At 39.2% G+C, this 14,758-nt stretch overlaps 1 protein-coding gene across 1 annotated transcript in view; it reads left to right on the forward strand.

Annotated features, from left to right (window-relative positions):
* Positions 1–14,758, forward strand: part of TNFRSF21 (TNF receptor superfamily member 21) — a 41,459-nt gene that overhangs the window by 16,721 nt on the left and 9,980 nt on the right. The window contains exons 3-4 of the mRNA XM_042445792.1: positions 811–1,317; positions 6,399–6,664. Of these exons, the coding sequence (XP_042301726.1) occupies positions 811–1,317; positions 6,399–6,664 (773 nt within the window). The remainder of the gene's footprint in view (positions 1–810; positions 1,318–6,398; positions 6,665–14,758) is intronic.

The following is a 14,758-nucleotide window of genomic DNA, read 5'->3' on the forward strand; positions in this document are numbered from 1 at the left end:
TTATAACACCTTATGCATAAATTATTTCAAGGTAATCAACATATTTTCACAAATAAAACATAAAAGCAATCATATCAATTAAAAACTTTTAAATATGAAAGAAACAAATATTTAAAAGTACAGTACTGTATTTGTAGGTGAGTATAAAAGTAAAGAGTACATATAGGTTTTGGTTTTATGAAAGCTGTAAACGGGAGAGGGAAATACACGTGTCTTTGTTAATGTGATGATACTTGGATGACATTTACTGAGGGGCTTGATACATCAACAGACAGGCATCTAAACACTAGTTACTATTATTTATCTTTTTCTTGAGAGATGAGCCAAGCTTCCACTAACATTTACTATCTTTTAGACATACTGTATTTAAACAGCAGTAATTCTGGAGCTTGTTTGCTCCTTAATATGTGTGTCATATGAGTAAGTTTATTTTAAAAATATATAATTAATGGTTCATCAGACAGGCAGATATATAAAGGAATATGTATGATGAATGAGGATGGAATTGTGACATTTCAACTTCCAATGGACACTGTAAACACCCTGCTTCTACTGCAGTTCCTTCTCCTGAATTCTGTCCAGTGCAGAAGTAGTTATATTTCTAAATGCACCTTTAAGAGCAGTAAATGTTATGCTTCTTTGTGCTGATATGCATTCCCAATAGCTCTGTAACACAACTTGAATGGCCTCTTTTTAAAATCAAGTGCTCTAAAAGCCAGTCAGATTTAAGGCCATACTGTATTGGCCAGAATTATATTAAGAACTCACAGTTTCTCTGCTTTCTGTATAATATTATATTTGTTTTATTAGGTGTGAACTCTTCAGCTTCCAACTTTGCTGCCACTCCACCCCCTAGTATGCACACTGATGTGATGGCGCCAACAAACATTTATAATGAAACCTCAGAGAATGAAACTGGAGCTACCAATGTGACAGCCCTGCTGTATCCTAAGCCTTTAAATCACCAGCAAATCCATTACCACAAGCATACTCCTTCCATCCTTAAAGGACTGCCTGCACTGGAAATGAGTGGCAGTGTAAAATCCAACATTCCATATAAGCCCCCTAAAAGAGGATCCCCGAGACAGGCCAGCCATAGGCATTTTGATATCAACGAACATTTGCCGTGGATGATAGTTCTCCTACTGCTGCTTGTTCTGGTGGTGATAGTTGTATGCAGTGTTCGGAAGAGTTCACGAACTCTAAAGAAAGGACCAAGACAAGATCCCAGTGCAATTGTGGAAAAGTCTGTATTGAAAAAATCTTCTACCCCAACCCCAAACAAGGAGAAATGGATCTACTATTGCAATGGACATGGTGAGTAACTGATAAATTCTCATAAATGTTTTCCAAAGAATGCTCTTCAGAACTGAATTTGGTTCCCATTTACAGCTGACCCTCCACATCCATAGATTCTGCATTCAACCAACTGCAGTTCAAAAATATTCACAGAAAAAAGTCCAGAAAGTAAACCTTGATTTTGCTATTTTGTATAAGGGACACAATTTTACTACACCATTATATATAATGACCCTTCAGCATCCATGGATTTTGCTTTCCATGGTGGATCCTGGAACCAAACCTCAGTGGATATTGAGGGCTCACTGTATAACTTAAAAAGGAGTCCTGTGGCACTTTAAAGACAACTTTATTCTAGCATGAGTGTTTGCATCTAAGGTGTCATGGGATTCTTTCTACTATTCTAGATAGTCATGGGATTTATTCTCTTGTAATATCACATTTGAAAATGAAGAAGTTCAATTTCTAATTTTTGAAACACTGATCGAACCACAAATACTGTGGGTGAACAAATTGAACTTTAAAAAATAAGCTTTTAAAGCTGTGAATAAAATGAAAATCTAAACTCAGCAATTAGATTCTAATTTATTGAACAAAAAATGAGTGATGACTCATGACTTGTCATCCAGGGACACAAGCCAGTCTTTGTTGCACCCCCTGAAATTCAACCTTGCACTGCCTGGGCATGTGGGCAGACCAGATTGGAAACCATTGGGTCAGCTGTGATAGCTGGCCATCAGTTTATTTTGAAAGATTCCTGTTCTAAGATAACATGATGTTAGTCCCTTGATTATGCAGATCAACTTGTTAGTATGATGGAAGGAACTCTCAAGATATGTGTTTTATATATATATTAGTTACATATGTTCTGCACCATAGTTTTATTTTCAAAATGGAAAAAAATATTTTTGAATGTGACAGCAGCTTCCAGTGAGAAAACAGGTCTATTTGGTTAGGCCAAGTGTCATCATCCTTATATTTGTGTATTTCATGTTTTCTGCCTTGATATAGTAGCTTATATTTATCCCTGTTGAAATTCATTTTGGCCAGCTTTCAATGTGTCAAAGTCATTTTGAATTCTGATCATTTTCTTTTAGGTATTTGTCATATCCCCAGTCATTTGGTGTCACCTGCAAATTTGATAAGTTAGCCTTCTGTTCCATCATTTAAATGATTTACAAACACTAGGCCTAGGACAAAACCTCAAGGCATCTTACTAATCTCTTCTTTCTAGGGTTAAGAGTAATCATTGGTGAGCATTCTCTGGGTTTGATGGGTCAGCCAGTTATGAATTCACCTTAACAGTAGCACTGTCTAGCCCACAGTTCACCAACATGCATACAAGAATACTGCGAGGGACCTTGTCAAAGGTGTTATAAGATATACTACATCCACAGCACTCCCCTAATCTACAAAGCTTGTAACAATATATAAAAAAGATAAGATTGGTTTGGCATTACTTGTTTTTGAGAAACCTATGCTGGTCCTTGGTATTCACAGCATTCCTTTCTGAGTGTGCACAAACAGTCTGTTTAATGATCTGTTCTAGAATCTTTCCTGGTATAGATGTCAAGCTGAATGACCAATAGTTGCTTGGATCCTTTTTTAAAACTCGTTTTGAAGATGAGGATGTTAGACCTCCTCCATTCTGCTGTGACCTCTTTGGTCCACCAAGAATTATCAAAGATGATTCTGAGATTATATCTACAAGTTGCTTTAATACTCTTGGATGCGATTCATCTGGACTTGGAGACAAGATTTTATTTAGAGTGGCTAGGTATTCCTTTACTAACCTGTTATGTGCTATAATCCCCTTCATCATTTGTTCTGTTTTACCAGTTAGAGCACTGTTTTCCCTTTAGAAGACTGAGGCAAACAATTCATCCATTAGCAATGTTCCAGCGACCATTCCATTTTTTAATTCTTCCTCTTCCTCCAAACACAGCCAAAGGGTTATTATTTTTAACCTCTCTAGCAAGCGTGAACTAATTTTGCAAGTTAGTGTTTCTGACACACACACATCCATACTAGCTGTTTATGTGTATTAGTTTTTGTTGTTTTCCTCCTCCCTCCATTTTTTATCCAGGTCTTTTAAATCTTATCTCCTTTGTAAGTTCTTCATTCACCATGGCTTCTTAAGACATCTCCCACTTTTCTTCCTCCTTGGAATTGTTTACAACTGTGCCTTGAATATCTCACTTTTACGAAACTACCAGGCATCATGAATCCCCTTCCCTTTAAGCATTTCTGACCATGGAATCTCACCCAGTATTTCCCTAAACCAACTAAAATCAGCTTGCATGCCTGTCTATGTTTGGTTTCTCATTTCCGCAGTATAAGATGTGTTGACTAGTTCATTTCTGTTGGTTAGGAGCAGTGTTGCCAATTTCTGGGAATTGCCAGTAAATATTGAGGAATTCCGGGGATTTTGGATTTTGGTAAAACATTCCGGGGAATATCTTAGAGGCTTGTTGGCAGTACTGGTTAGGCGAGCCACCATGTACACACTTGGGTACAAACACTTGTCAAGGTGAGTCCCACTCACCCAGCTATTTTCCTATTGTGGCAGCCCCATGGGTTTTGTCATCCCACTGCTGCCACCAAATTAAGTGATGAGAACCAACAAAACCGTTTATTTCCCTTTTTTTAGAATTCACTTTCAAATGTTATCTAGTAGTGTGGTTACTTATTTTAGAGCTGGACAAGCTTGTGAGTGATTAACACTAAAACTTTATTTGAAAAACAGTTTAATAATGTTTCGCTTGTTCAGTTGGTACATTCACTTGTTGTTGTTTCACTTTGTTGCACTTAGTTACACTTGTTATTTCTCTCTCTCTCTCTGTCTTTCTAGAGAACTCCAGTTACTCTCACTTAAGACCCTCACACCATCCTCATTTACTTTTATCCTTCTGACCTTATTTCTATACTAGCCCTCAGGCTAACCCTATCCCTCAGGATATCAGATAAGCAACTACCTTACTTGGATCTAGGAGTCCAAACAGACCACACATTGAGTATGAGTCAACAGTGCGATGTGGCAGCTAAAAAGACGAATGCAATTTTAGGCTACATCAGTAATATAGTGTCTAGATCAAGGGAAATAATAGTGCCACTCTATTCTGCTTTGGTCAGGCCCCACCTGGAATACTGTGTCCAGTTCTGGGCACCACAATTCAAAAAAGATGTTGAGAAACTGGAGCATGTCCAAAGGGAGGGTGACTAAAATGGTGAAGAGTCTGGAAACCATGCCCTATGAGGAACGACTTAGGGAATTGGGGATGTTTAGCCTGGAGAAGAGAGGGTTAAGAGGTGATATAATAGCCCTGTTTAAATACTTGAAGTGATGTCACATTGAGGAGGGAGACTAGGACCTGGAGCAATGGATGCAAGCTACAGGAAAAGAGATTCCACCTCAACATTAGGAGGAACGTCTTGACAGTAAGGGGTGTTCGATAATGGAACACACTCCTTCCTTGGAGTATAGTGGAGTCTTCCTCCTTGGAAGTCTTTAAACAGAGGCTGGATGGCCATATGTCGGGGATGCTTTGATTGAGATTTCCTGCATGGCAGAATGAGGTTGGACCGGATGGCCCTTGGGGTCTCTTCCAACTCTATGATCATAGAGTTGGAAGAGGCCACAAGGGCCATCCGGTCCAACCCCCTGCCATGCAGGAAATCACAATCAATGACAGCCTGGTTTTAAATATGGACAGAAGAGAGACAGTAGTGGTAGTGTGTAACTACAGATACTTTAACATCACTTGCTTAGTCCTGGATTCGGTGTCTATTTGGCATGTTAGTACAGTCTGAGTCTCCCTTACTCAAAATGCTTGGGACCAGAATTGGATTTGGGTTTTTGGTGCTTTGTTTTGTTTTATTTTTGGATTTTGAAATACCTGTATTAGCATATACATACATAATGAGATGTCTTGGAGATGGAACCCAATCTTAACACAAAACTAATTTATGTTTCATTTATGCCTTATACACATAGCCTGATGGTAATTTTATACAATATTTTAAGTCATACTATGAATAAAACAAAGTTTGTGCATACTGAAGGATGCAGAATGGCACTACACTGACATTTTCCCCTGCCATGAACAGCTATGGCTATTGATTTGCCTACATGGTGCACAAGGAAGTTACTAGCAGCATTGGGTGGAAGTGTTACTGCACTGATGCCAGTCTGGCCACCTCTGTCCTCTCTCTCTCTGTGTCTATGGATGATGGCTGTTTGGATATTAGGCACCATTTTTTATATTATCCCACTTCATCAGAACAAAAGCCTTTGTATATTAGCACTGCAAAAGAATTGTTAGAATTGATATAGTTGTTTCTTAAAACTGAAATGCGAAAATCTTGTCTTCCAGGTAGAATATATATTTTTTTGTCTTCAAGGAAGAGAATCATAACTTTCATAAATAATAGTGCAGTTATTATTCCCATCCATAGGGGGGGGGGTTCTTTCCTGGCCCCACCGTGGATGGCAAAACACCCCCCACAGATGGACAGTCCCCATATTATTTATTTGTGGCAACATGTTCATGGATGCATGCATATACCACCGTTGAATAATATGGGGTGTGGTGATCTGTAGGTGGTCAAATCCGCGGATCACCAGCTCGCTGGTACAAAGGGTCCACTGTGCTATGACAATTTTGAGATTTGAAAGCATGATTTAGACTACTCTGCCAAAAGATGACCTCCTGTTTAGCTGAGGTCTGTAAGCTAGAGAAAATCAACCAGGGTTCCTTAGCCCAGATAAGAGACTTCAACCATACTGCATGAGGCAACAATGTCTTTCTAGTATGAAAAAGGTATAGGTAACATTATCCATGTGAAACATGGTATACACATTTGGAGGATTGATTTGGGCATCCTTAGTAAAGAGTTAGAAAAGTTGGGGTATTCATGTTTGCCATTTGTGAAATTTTTGACTCAAAGAAATATCAAATGGTGCCATTGAAACACCCTGTGGAAAATTAAAGTGACTGTTGCATGGTCTAAGCATATTTTGCAAGCATTTGACCTTTGGGAAGGCACAGGGGCACAATTTGTTATTTTTGTATTTCATCTATAGTTCTTCTGTCAAATAGGGATTGACATTCTGAAGCTGGTGGCAGCTCAAATTGGAAGCCAGTGGAAGGATATCTACCAATTTCTGTGCAACGCAAGTGAGCGGGAAGTGGCTGCTTTCACCAATGGATATTCTGCAGATCATGAAAGGGCCTATGCTGCACTACAGCACTGGACCATCAGAGGCCCTGAAGCAAGCCTTGCCCAGCTGATCAGCGCCCTCCGCCAGCACAGGCGCACTGATGTGGTGGAGAAGATCAGAGGACTGATGGAAGATACAACACAGGTAATTTATTCTACATTAATTGATAAGTGAATAATGTTTAATGTCTCTGTTGCTCTCATTCTGGTTACAGAGTAGCCCTTTGGCGCATTTTCTTGAAGCCATGATAGTATAGTCTGTCTTATTGTACCGTGAGCAGTCATTTCCCAACAAATATTGGTATTGTTTCACTCACCTTTTTGTGTTTGCAGCAAGATCATGAAACTAGGACTAAGTGAGGTCACACCTACCATTTGTGAAGTAAGATGATATGTGTATGCAGATACTATTGCTATCTTGTCCTTTGTCTACCATGAAAGTCAGGTCTCCTTTCAGACATCCTGGTATTTGTTATAGAGTGTTCTATAAATAAAAACACAGGAAAATGGGCTTTTTCCAGTGCTGGCTACATCCGTACAGAGGAATCTCTTCTCTCTGGTTTCCCATCTTTTATATTATTTTTTCATAACGTACCAAATTGGAAAAGCTAAAATGATACCATTAGTCATCTGTGAAACCTGAATGCATAATGAAGATTAAGGTTACAGTACTCTGAATAATTGGACAGTGTGAACAGAGGTTAAGCTGGAAAACAGGGCTTCAAAATCATTTCTAGTTGTCTCAGTATTATGAAGACACTTAGTATAGCACACATTTGTGATAGAACTGAGTTGCTATTTGTTTGTTGTTCCAGAATAACAAAAGACTCAGCAGAAGTGCTTTTCTGCTTATTTGACTAAATTAGCTTTGCCTCTGTTTGCTGCTGTTACAGGAAGTAACCTTGTGTTTTATTTTCAAAATGCACTCTCAATCATTCATAGTTTTTGTTTATTGAAAACTGCTTCTCCCTAGAGAGACCCCGCTGTGGGAATTGTTTTGTCTGAATGGCAGTGACTGCATTTTTTCTGGTGATGCTCTGCAGAGTTTTCCCTTCTGTTCATGTTTGCTTTTGTGGTTATGCTCTGGGAAGACATGTTAGTGTTTCATATTAAGCTGCTAATACTGTTGTTCAGAATGTTTACTTCTATTGGGATAGCTCTGCTGTTTTATGTGGCCTGAAATTTGCTTTCTCTCTGGTGAGTGCACGATTCGCTGCTGTAACTTTATCGTAACCATCTGCACATGAAGCATGGTTTCTGGTTTTAAATAACGAATAGCATTGTCTTGCAGTCTTATATGTTATACTTATTCTAATTTTAAGAAGTAGCAGGCTAAGGACACTTCGTAGACTTTTTTTAAACATGTGACATACAATTGCTGACTCAATATATCATGTCATAGATATTTTTACACGAAATATTTGTTAACAAGCTTCATGCTACATTAGTATACCTAGAAGGGTGTCATGACCATGGCTTTCAGTATACCATGGTTCTGTAGTAACTGAAACCCAAACAGCCGGCTGCTTCTGTTGCATAGTTCTAGCCTGAGTACTGGCTTTGTTTGCTTGTTTTTCACAAAAAGTGTGGGAATTCCAGATCAGGACCACACAGCAAGGGCAAAGGAGTAAAAACTCCTGTTCCTGATTATGAACAGGAACAGTTTAAAAATACAGTGCAGTCATGGTCAGAACTATGTGTTATGTAAAAATTTATTTTGGTCACATGGCTGGACTTCCTTACTTTGTCCTTTCCTGTGATGGCCAGGAACACAATAAATTATGCAGGAAGAGAATGTTTGTGTATTTGCGTAATTTATGCTGGCTGCAGACCTTGTATTTGGTACAGAAATTTAGTAAGAGCACAATTCATGCATTTTTGGTCCTGTCAGAGATACAGTAGTTCTGGTGTTGATATTATAGCAGAACTTCCCCTCCTCTCCACCCCCCAAGCATATAATAATCTGATAGAGTAGTATAACTGTCTAGTATAGTGCGGCTGCCTTACGCAGTGGGGGGGGGGGGGGTCTAGACTAGTCCAGTAGAATTCTGATAATTTCAACTGAATTTGTCGCCATAGTGCCTCAGTGAATGAAGGCATGAATTGAATGGATCTTTATTACAGTCATAGACCAGCCTCAGTGAATAGTCTTGGAGGTGCCACAGAATCATGCTTAACATTCATTTCAGTTCCCATGGCTTGGCATCTTTAAAGAACAGTGGGTATTCTACCTCATTCTGTGAGCCACCATTTGTCTAACCTGGTCCAGTCCAAATCTATATCATTGCCTGGTTAGCTGACACTTTTGGAAATTAACTGTTACATAATGTTCTCTAGTGTTTTGCTTGCAGTAGATGCTCAGTCAGCAGATTTGTGTGACTTTTTTCTTGTGCAGTTGGGCTTCTGATAACTCTTACTGCATGAATGCCATAACTGAAGGAAACCAAACTGTTTAATTCAGCTGACTGTCTGACTGGCTGTTTGCATTTTTTGCAGAAAAAATAAAATAAAGAATCTCACTGCTTAGCGAACTCTTTTTGGCTTGGTTATTTTATCTAACATTTTAACATGCCTTTTAGTTCCAGACCTCGACTCCTTAATGAAGCTTACAAAAGTCCAGTTAACATAAGATTTCACAGAGATTTCACACATTTTCTTCACACAGCTGTGAAGAACAATCAACAGAAGTTTAAAATGCCCAAGCCTTATTTTTATTCAAGTAGATTAACCAGTAAGCCTGCTAAAATAAGGGTTTGACAGGGGTACAATTGAATTCCTAGATTGCAATTTTGGTGGCAACAGGCAACAGCCTAGTTTTAAGATTCCAAAACCAGGGTGGTGTCTGTAGCCACCAGAATTGCCATCTAAGAATTCAATTCTATTCCATCTGTAACGTGATGTTAAGGCCTTTGTGTGACAAAGCTCCTGACTCTTCTTCTCAAGTACCATAGTTCCCTCTGTATTCTGTAGCATGTGATAAGTATTAAATCAAGAAAGAATCTAGTGTGCAAAGGGATGAGGATCCAGGCAACCCTCCAGTTTGTGGACATCTACGAAGGTGATATAAATGTGAATGATCAGGGGGAGAAACATAGAGATAGCTGCGGAGGGAGGATCTGATCAGACAGTTTCATGAAGCAAATGAATAGTTTTCTCTGTTTTACTATTGTGATGATGGCTCCGTTTTAATCCTTTCTCTTTCACACACTGGCAAAATGATAGACTTTTTAGAATTCCTTAGTTCATTGTTACATTGTTTCATTTGTAACAAAAAGTTAAGACGTTTACAAATGAATATTGCATTTTTTTCCTCATTTTCCTTAAAGTGGCATTTTGGTTTTTTGGCTCAAAAATTTCTAGAAAGTTGGTACACCAACTCTAATAAAGCTAGTAAAGCTGTGTTGGATGTGTGTTTGTGACTGACGGTCATTTCTGGAAAACCATCTATATTGTGCTGTGAGACCGAATAAAGGATTTGCAAGGATTTTTAAAGGGATGTGAAGTAAGAACTGCATGGATCGGCACTACTTATTTCATGTTAATGTTGTAGTACTGTACAATTTTTGGTTTTATTTTAATGGGACACCAAATCATGTTATTTTATTCATACAATATTCTATTTATTAATAAATCATTATGGCTATATCTCTATTAACAGTTGTTCTGAAGTTAGTGATCTGACTGGCAGCTGTTGGAACATGAGCTAGACCCACTGCCATTGCCTTCCTTGCTTCCCCGCACTTTAATTTCCCCCCCACTAATGTTAAGTAGCTGCCATTTTGATTTCCTATAGGTTCACTTTGTCAGTAGTATTGTAGGAAATTAAAATGGTTGGACTGCTACAACTGTTAAACCATTTTAAAATGAAGCACAGAAAGGGGAGCAACTTCAGAATACTCCTTTAAGCATGGAGGTGACTTTTAAAGATGGTCATCATAAATTGAAACATTTATCAGGACCTTTTGTTCATTTCTGCTTATTACTTTGTCCAGGACATGATGTCCTTCTCATGTTGTTGGAAGATCCTGCATCCTTAGTAAACTCGACATGTGATCATATTCTTGTTAACAAAATTGTTTAAAAAATAAATAGAGGTGTGTGGTGCTTTGTGTTGCTGTTCCCCCCAGAAATGAATGGGAAGTAAAAGATTTTTTCCTTTGTGCGTGTTACATTATAAAATTCTGGAGACCATATCGTTGCATCACATATTTGAGCAATTGGTTCATTATTTCCTAAAGAAACTGACATGAAGGGTGGCCAAAATACCAAACAGGAAAATGCAAAGACCAAGAAAATTTCTGGCATATGCAGGAGAGCATCATTCTAACACATATTCCCTACACAGCAGAATGCTGAGGCATGGTCTTTAAGCCTCATGTGTGCATGCTTTTTCTCAGGCATCTGTGTCAACTGGAAATCTGCCTTTAAAAAAAAGCCTGCAGTCATTCATTACTATCAGAGGACTGTCAGTATTGTACTAGAAAATAGCAGAATTAGGTCACTAATCCCTAGCATAAGCTGTGTTTAAGTCCTTTCAGTTCTCCACACTGAATCTTAATAGATTCTGTGGAGTACAGACAGTTGTGTCATTACTTCATTTTAGATCATCAAGGAAAGTAAGTCTTTGTAAGGCAGAATTGAACTGATCCCATCTATTTTTCCTTTATTTAAAAGGATTACTTCTAAACTGAATGCATCAGCTTCTTTTCAACACCATAATAATGTTGGGGTGTACTCTGTAATACTTACGTAGTTGTCCCTGCATCACCTTTTTACAAAAGTTTTCAGTTTTTCTGCATGGGGGCTAAAACATTAAAAAAAACTAAAACCGCTCCTGAGATACCCAGTCTTGCTTGAGAATCATTTGCATGGCCTCTGACTGGGGTGATATGGGTTTGGTGAAGGGTTGTCATATTACACTTCCCCTAATCTGGGTAAATTGCTCCTTAAATTATTCTAATTTGCATTCTTATTAAGCAGTTTCAGCACATTTAATTCTTGCACTTTTCTTTCTTTGGCTATATCTTGACCTTTGTAACTTTTTGGTAGAATTCAAAGAAATAGCAGTGTTAGTCTGTAGAATCAGTAGGTAGAGAGATTTTGTAGCACCTTTGAGACTAACTGAAAGAAAGAAATTGGCAGCATGAGCTCTTGTAGACTTAGACTGAAGTCTACAAAAGCTCATGCTGGCACTTTGTACCCTTTTTATGGTTACAGCTGATCTGAGAGAACCAGAAACTTATCATGTGACTTTCGGACCTCATACCTCTCACTCCCCTTTCTCCCTGTGTTTCATCACCCCCTTGCAGTGCACCCCTCCTTTGTTTCTTGCACTCTGCCACTCACACTGCTCACTCTGACTGCTGCTCTCCCTCCTATCACCTTGCACTGTCTTCTATGCTTCTTACTTGCCACTGCTTACTGTGTTCACTCTCCTCTCTTCACTCCATCATTTGCGTCTCACAATGCCTCTCCCCTTGCTTCTTACCAGGTTCTTGCACAGCTCACAGTGAAATGTAGAATGTGTTTGCAAGGCTGTATTCACTTCATTTTGTTTTTTAAATGATTTTAATCAGAGTTCAAATGTCAGAAATATATGTATAGAAGTTCAGTTCACAAACTCTCTGGATCTAAGGGTCTACCTGTGTAAGCCATTGCAGGATGGGACTTTTCGCTGCTGGAGTCATGCTGCCAAAATCTGTGCAGGACCAGGCCTGACCTACCACAGTCCTGGAAGGATCAGGGCTGAGCCAACAGGCACAGCTTGCTCTACCCATGCAGGTACAGCCATTTAAGGGCTGCATTGGCCACTTAATCCTTGCCACAACAACACAGTCTTCTGTGCTGCCTGTAGCTGCTCTGGTTGCATTTTGCTTTGTCTTGCTAGCCTTGTTGTGTTTAGACCTTGGTCTGTCTCTGCTTCCTGCCTCTGGCTCATTGGACTCTGGGACTTCTGCCTTGCTGTGTTTAGACCTGGTCATTTCTATGACTCTGCCTCTGGCCCATTGGACTCCTGGTGACTTACTGTGTCTGTTTCCTGATCTACCCTTGATCCATTAGACTCTCTTAAGTTCACCATTCGTGGTCCCAGCCCCAGCAACCTACCTTGGAATCCAGGCTGCCCATACATTGGACCTTGACACTGAATGACAAAATGGACCCCCAATATCAATGTTTTTAAAAAGTCTTGGTACTGAACAGGAGTTTCTAGTGAGATTTATGATTTAATACATTACACCCCTCTCATCTTGTACAATTGAGGAATTTGGTGGGCATCGATTGCTTGGAAGGTGAACCTATTGCAGGGTTTTCTTGGCAAGATTTGTTCAGAAGGGGTTTGAAGTTGCCTTCCTCTGAGTCTGAGAGAGTGTGACTTGCCTAAGGTCACTCATTGGGTTTCTGTGGCCGAGTGGGGATTTGAATTTTGGTTTCCCAGTGTCTTAGTCAAACACTCAAACTCAAATTACATTCCTGGTTTGGCTTGCTTTATTGTATCCAACTTCCTTCACTTCATGTCTCCATTTGCTTTCTTTGCAGTCTTTAAAAGAATTATTCATAGAATCGTAGAATTGGAAGAGACCACAAGGACCACAATTCAGCAAAACTTCAACTGGTCTGGTCTTGAAATTTTGAATTTCCAGCATATTTGTAATCTTGATCCACAAAACTGCAGGTGTTTATTGGGAGGCAGCGGCTCTTGACTAATACTGTCTCTGTTTGGAATGATACCTCACTCCTAAATACTTAATCCATTCAGAGGCAGAGCAGGCGTGTTTATCCAAAAATATTGGACAGAACAGCTATACATTTTGGTCTTAAATTTGCTTGTACAGCAGTTAAATTTGCATTTTTTCAACCCAGACCTTGCATTCTGGGCCAGCTAATCATCCCAAAGTACTCCTTGATGTGATGGTCTTTTGCCAAGATTTGGTTCCATGGTCAAGGTTATACCCCCAGCGTGAAAATTCTTCTTTCCCTAAAGGACAGGTTGCATTGCAGACACACTTTTTATTCCCTGCTCAAATCAGATGCATAATGGTGATTGAATGCAAATGAAACTGGAGGAAGGATCAATGGAAGGGCGGTATATAAATAAAATTTTTATTATTTATTATTTATTAAGGAGTGTCATGTCAGATCCATGAGACTTTATCATAACAGCAAAGATATGCATTGAGAAGCCCACCTGAATCACAGGATGGTTCAGGATATGCAATCATAATCAGAGAAACTCAAGAGTGCCATTTGGCTTGAACTGAGGGTCATTAGTCTAGCCCAGGCTTAGGCAAACTATACCATTTGTTTGTTTTTGAATGCAGTGTCCATCATCCCTGATGACTGACCATATGGCTAAAGCTCATGGAGATTATATTCAAAAGCATTTGAAGGTCACCATCCCTGATTAATGTTTGAGTAAGAGCTAGTTAGTTCCCAACTTGATAAAAAGCAGCAACATTCCTACAAAAGCATAGGGGACCAAGGACTGCTGACATGCAGGCAAAGGATCTACTTTATCAGGTGGAAGTGGGCCTCTTATAAATCAAGATGAACATCTGGCAGGCATTTCTAATCAGTCTGTAGATGAACTGAGCAGATCATGGTGCTAAATCAAAATGGCACCGTAATCCCTTAGGTATTTTGGATTTTGGTGCACAGAATTGGTCAACCAGCACTTCGTCTGTTTGCATTATTGTAAAACATTCTGGTCAGAGGGTTCTTCATAAGACTTCCCTTCTCTGTAGGCACCTTAATGGAAATGTGGGAAGACATGTGCTCTCTCTTCTCCCTCTAAATTGATACAGAATACACTGACGACTGATGGAAAGAGGGTCAAAATAATACTCATACCTTCATATTGGTCTATATACTCAGAAAGCTTAATCAGGAAAGTACTTGCTGTCCAAGGGCTAGCCATGCATACTATCCCAAAACTATTCTTGTTAACAGTATGAAGGTTGAACCTCTGGCAGGCACAGGTGGCCTATCCTGAAGATACCTTAATATTAACAGTGTCTGTGCTACAACATGGAAGGCCTTACAAGCATAATAGAAGAAATGTACAATGCCCATAAATCAGTGGAGATTTTAGGCTTTGTTTAGCTTGTCCCCATGTTGAAAAAGTGGGGAAAAAAATCGTCAGTTACCACCCATCTAGACATCAATACCAAGAAAGATGCTAGAGCAGATTGTTAAACAGATGGTCATTAAGCATTTAATCACTAAAAGGCAACTTGAGTTT

The sequence above is a fragment of the Sceloporus undulatus genome, chromosome 1, assembly GCF_019175285.1.
Source record: "Sceloporus undulatus isolate JIND9_A2432 ecotype Alabama chromosome 1, SceUnd_v1.1, whole genome shotgun sequence".
NCBI classification, from domain to species: domain Eukaryota; kingdom Metazoa; phylum Chordata; class Lepidosauria; order Squamata; family Phrynosomatidae; genus Sceloporus; species Sceloporus undulatus.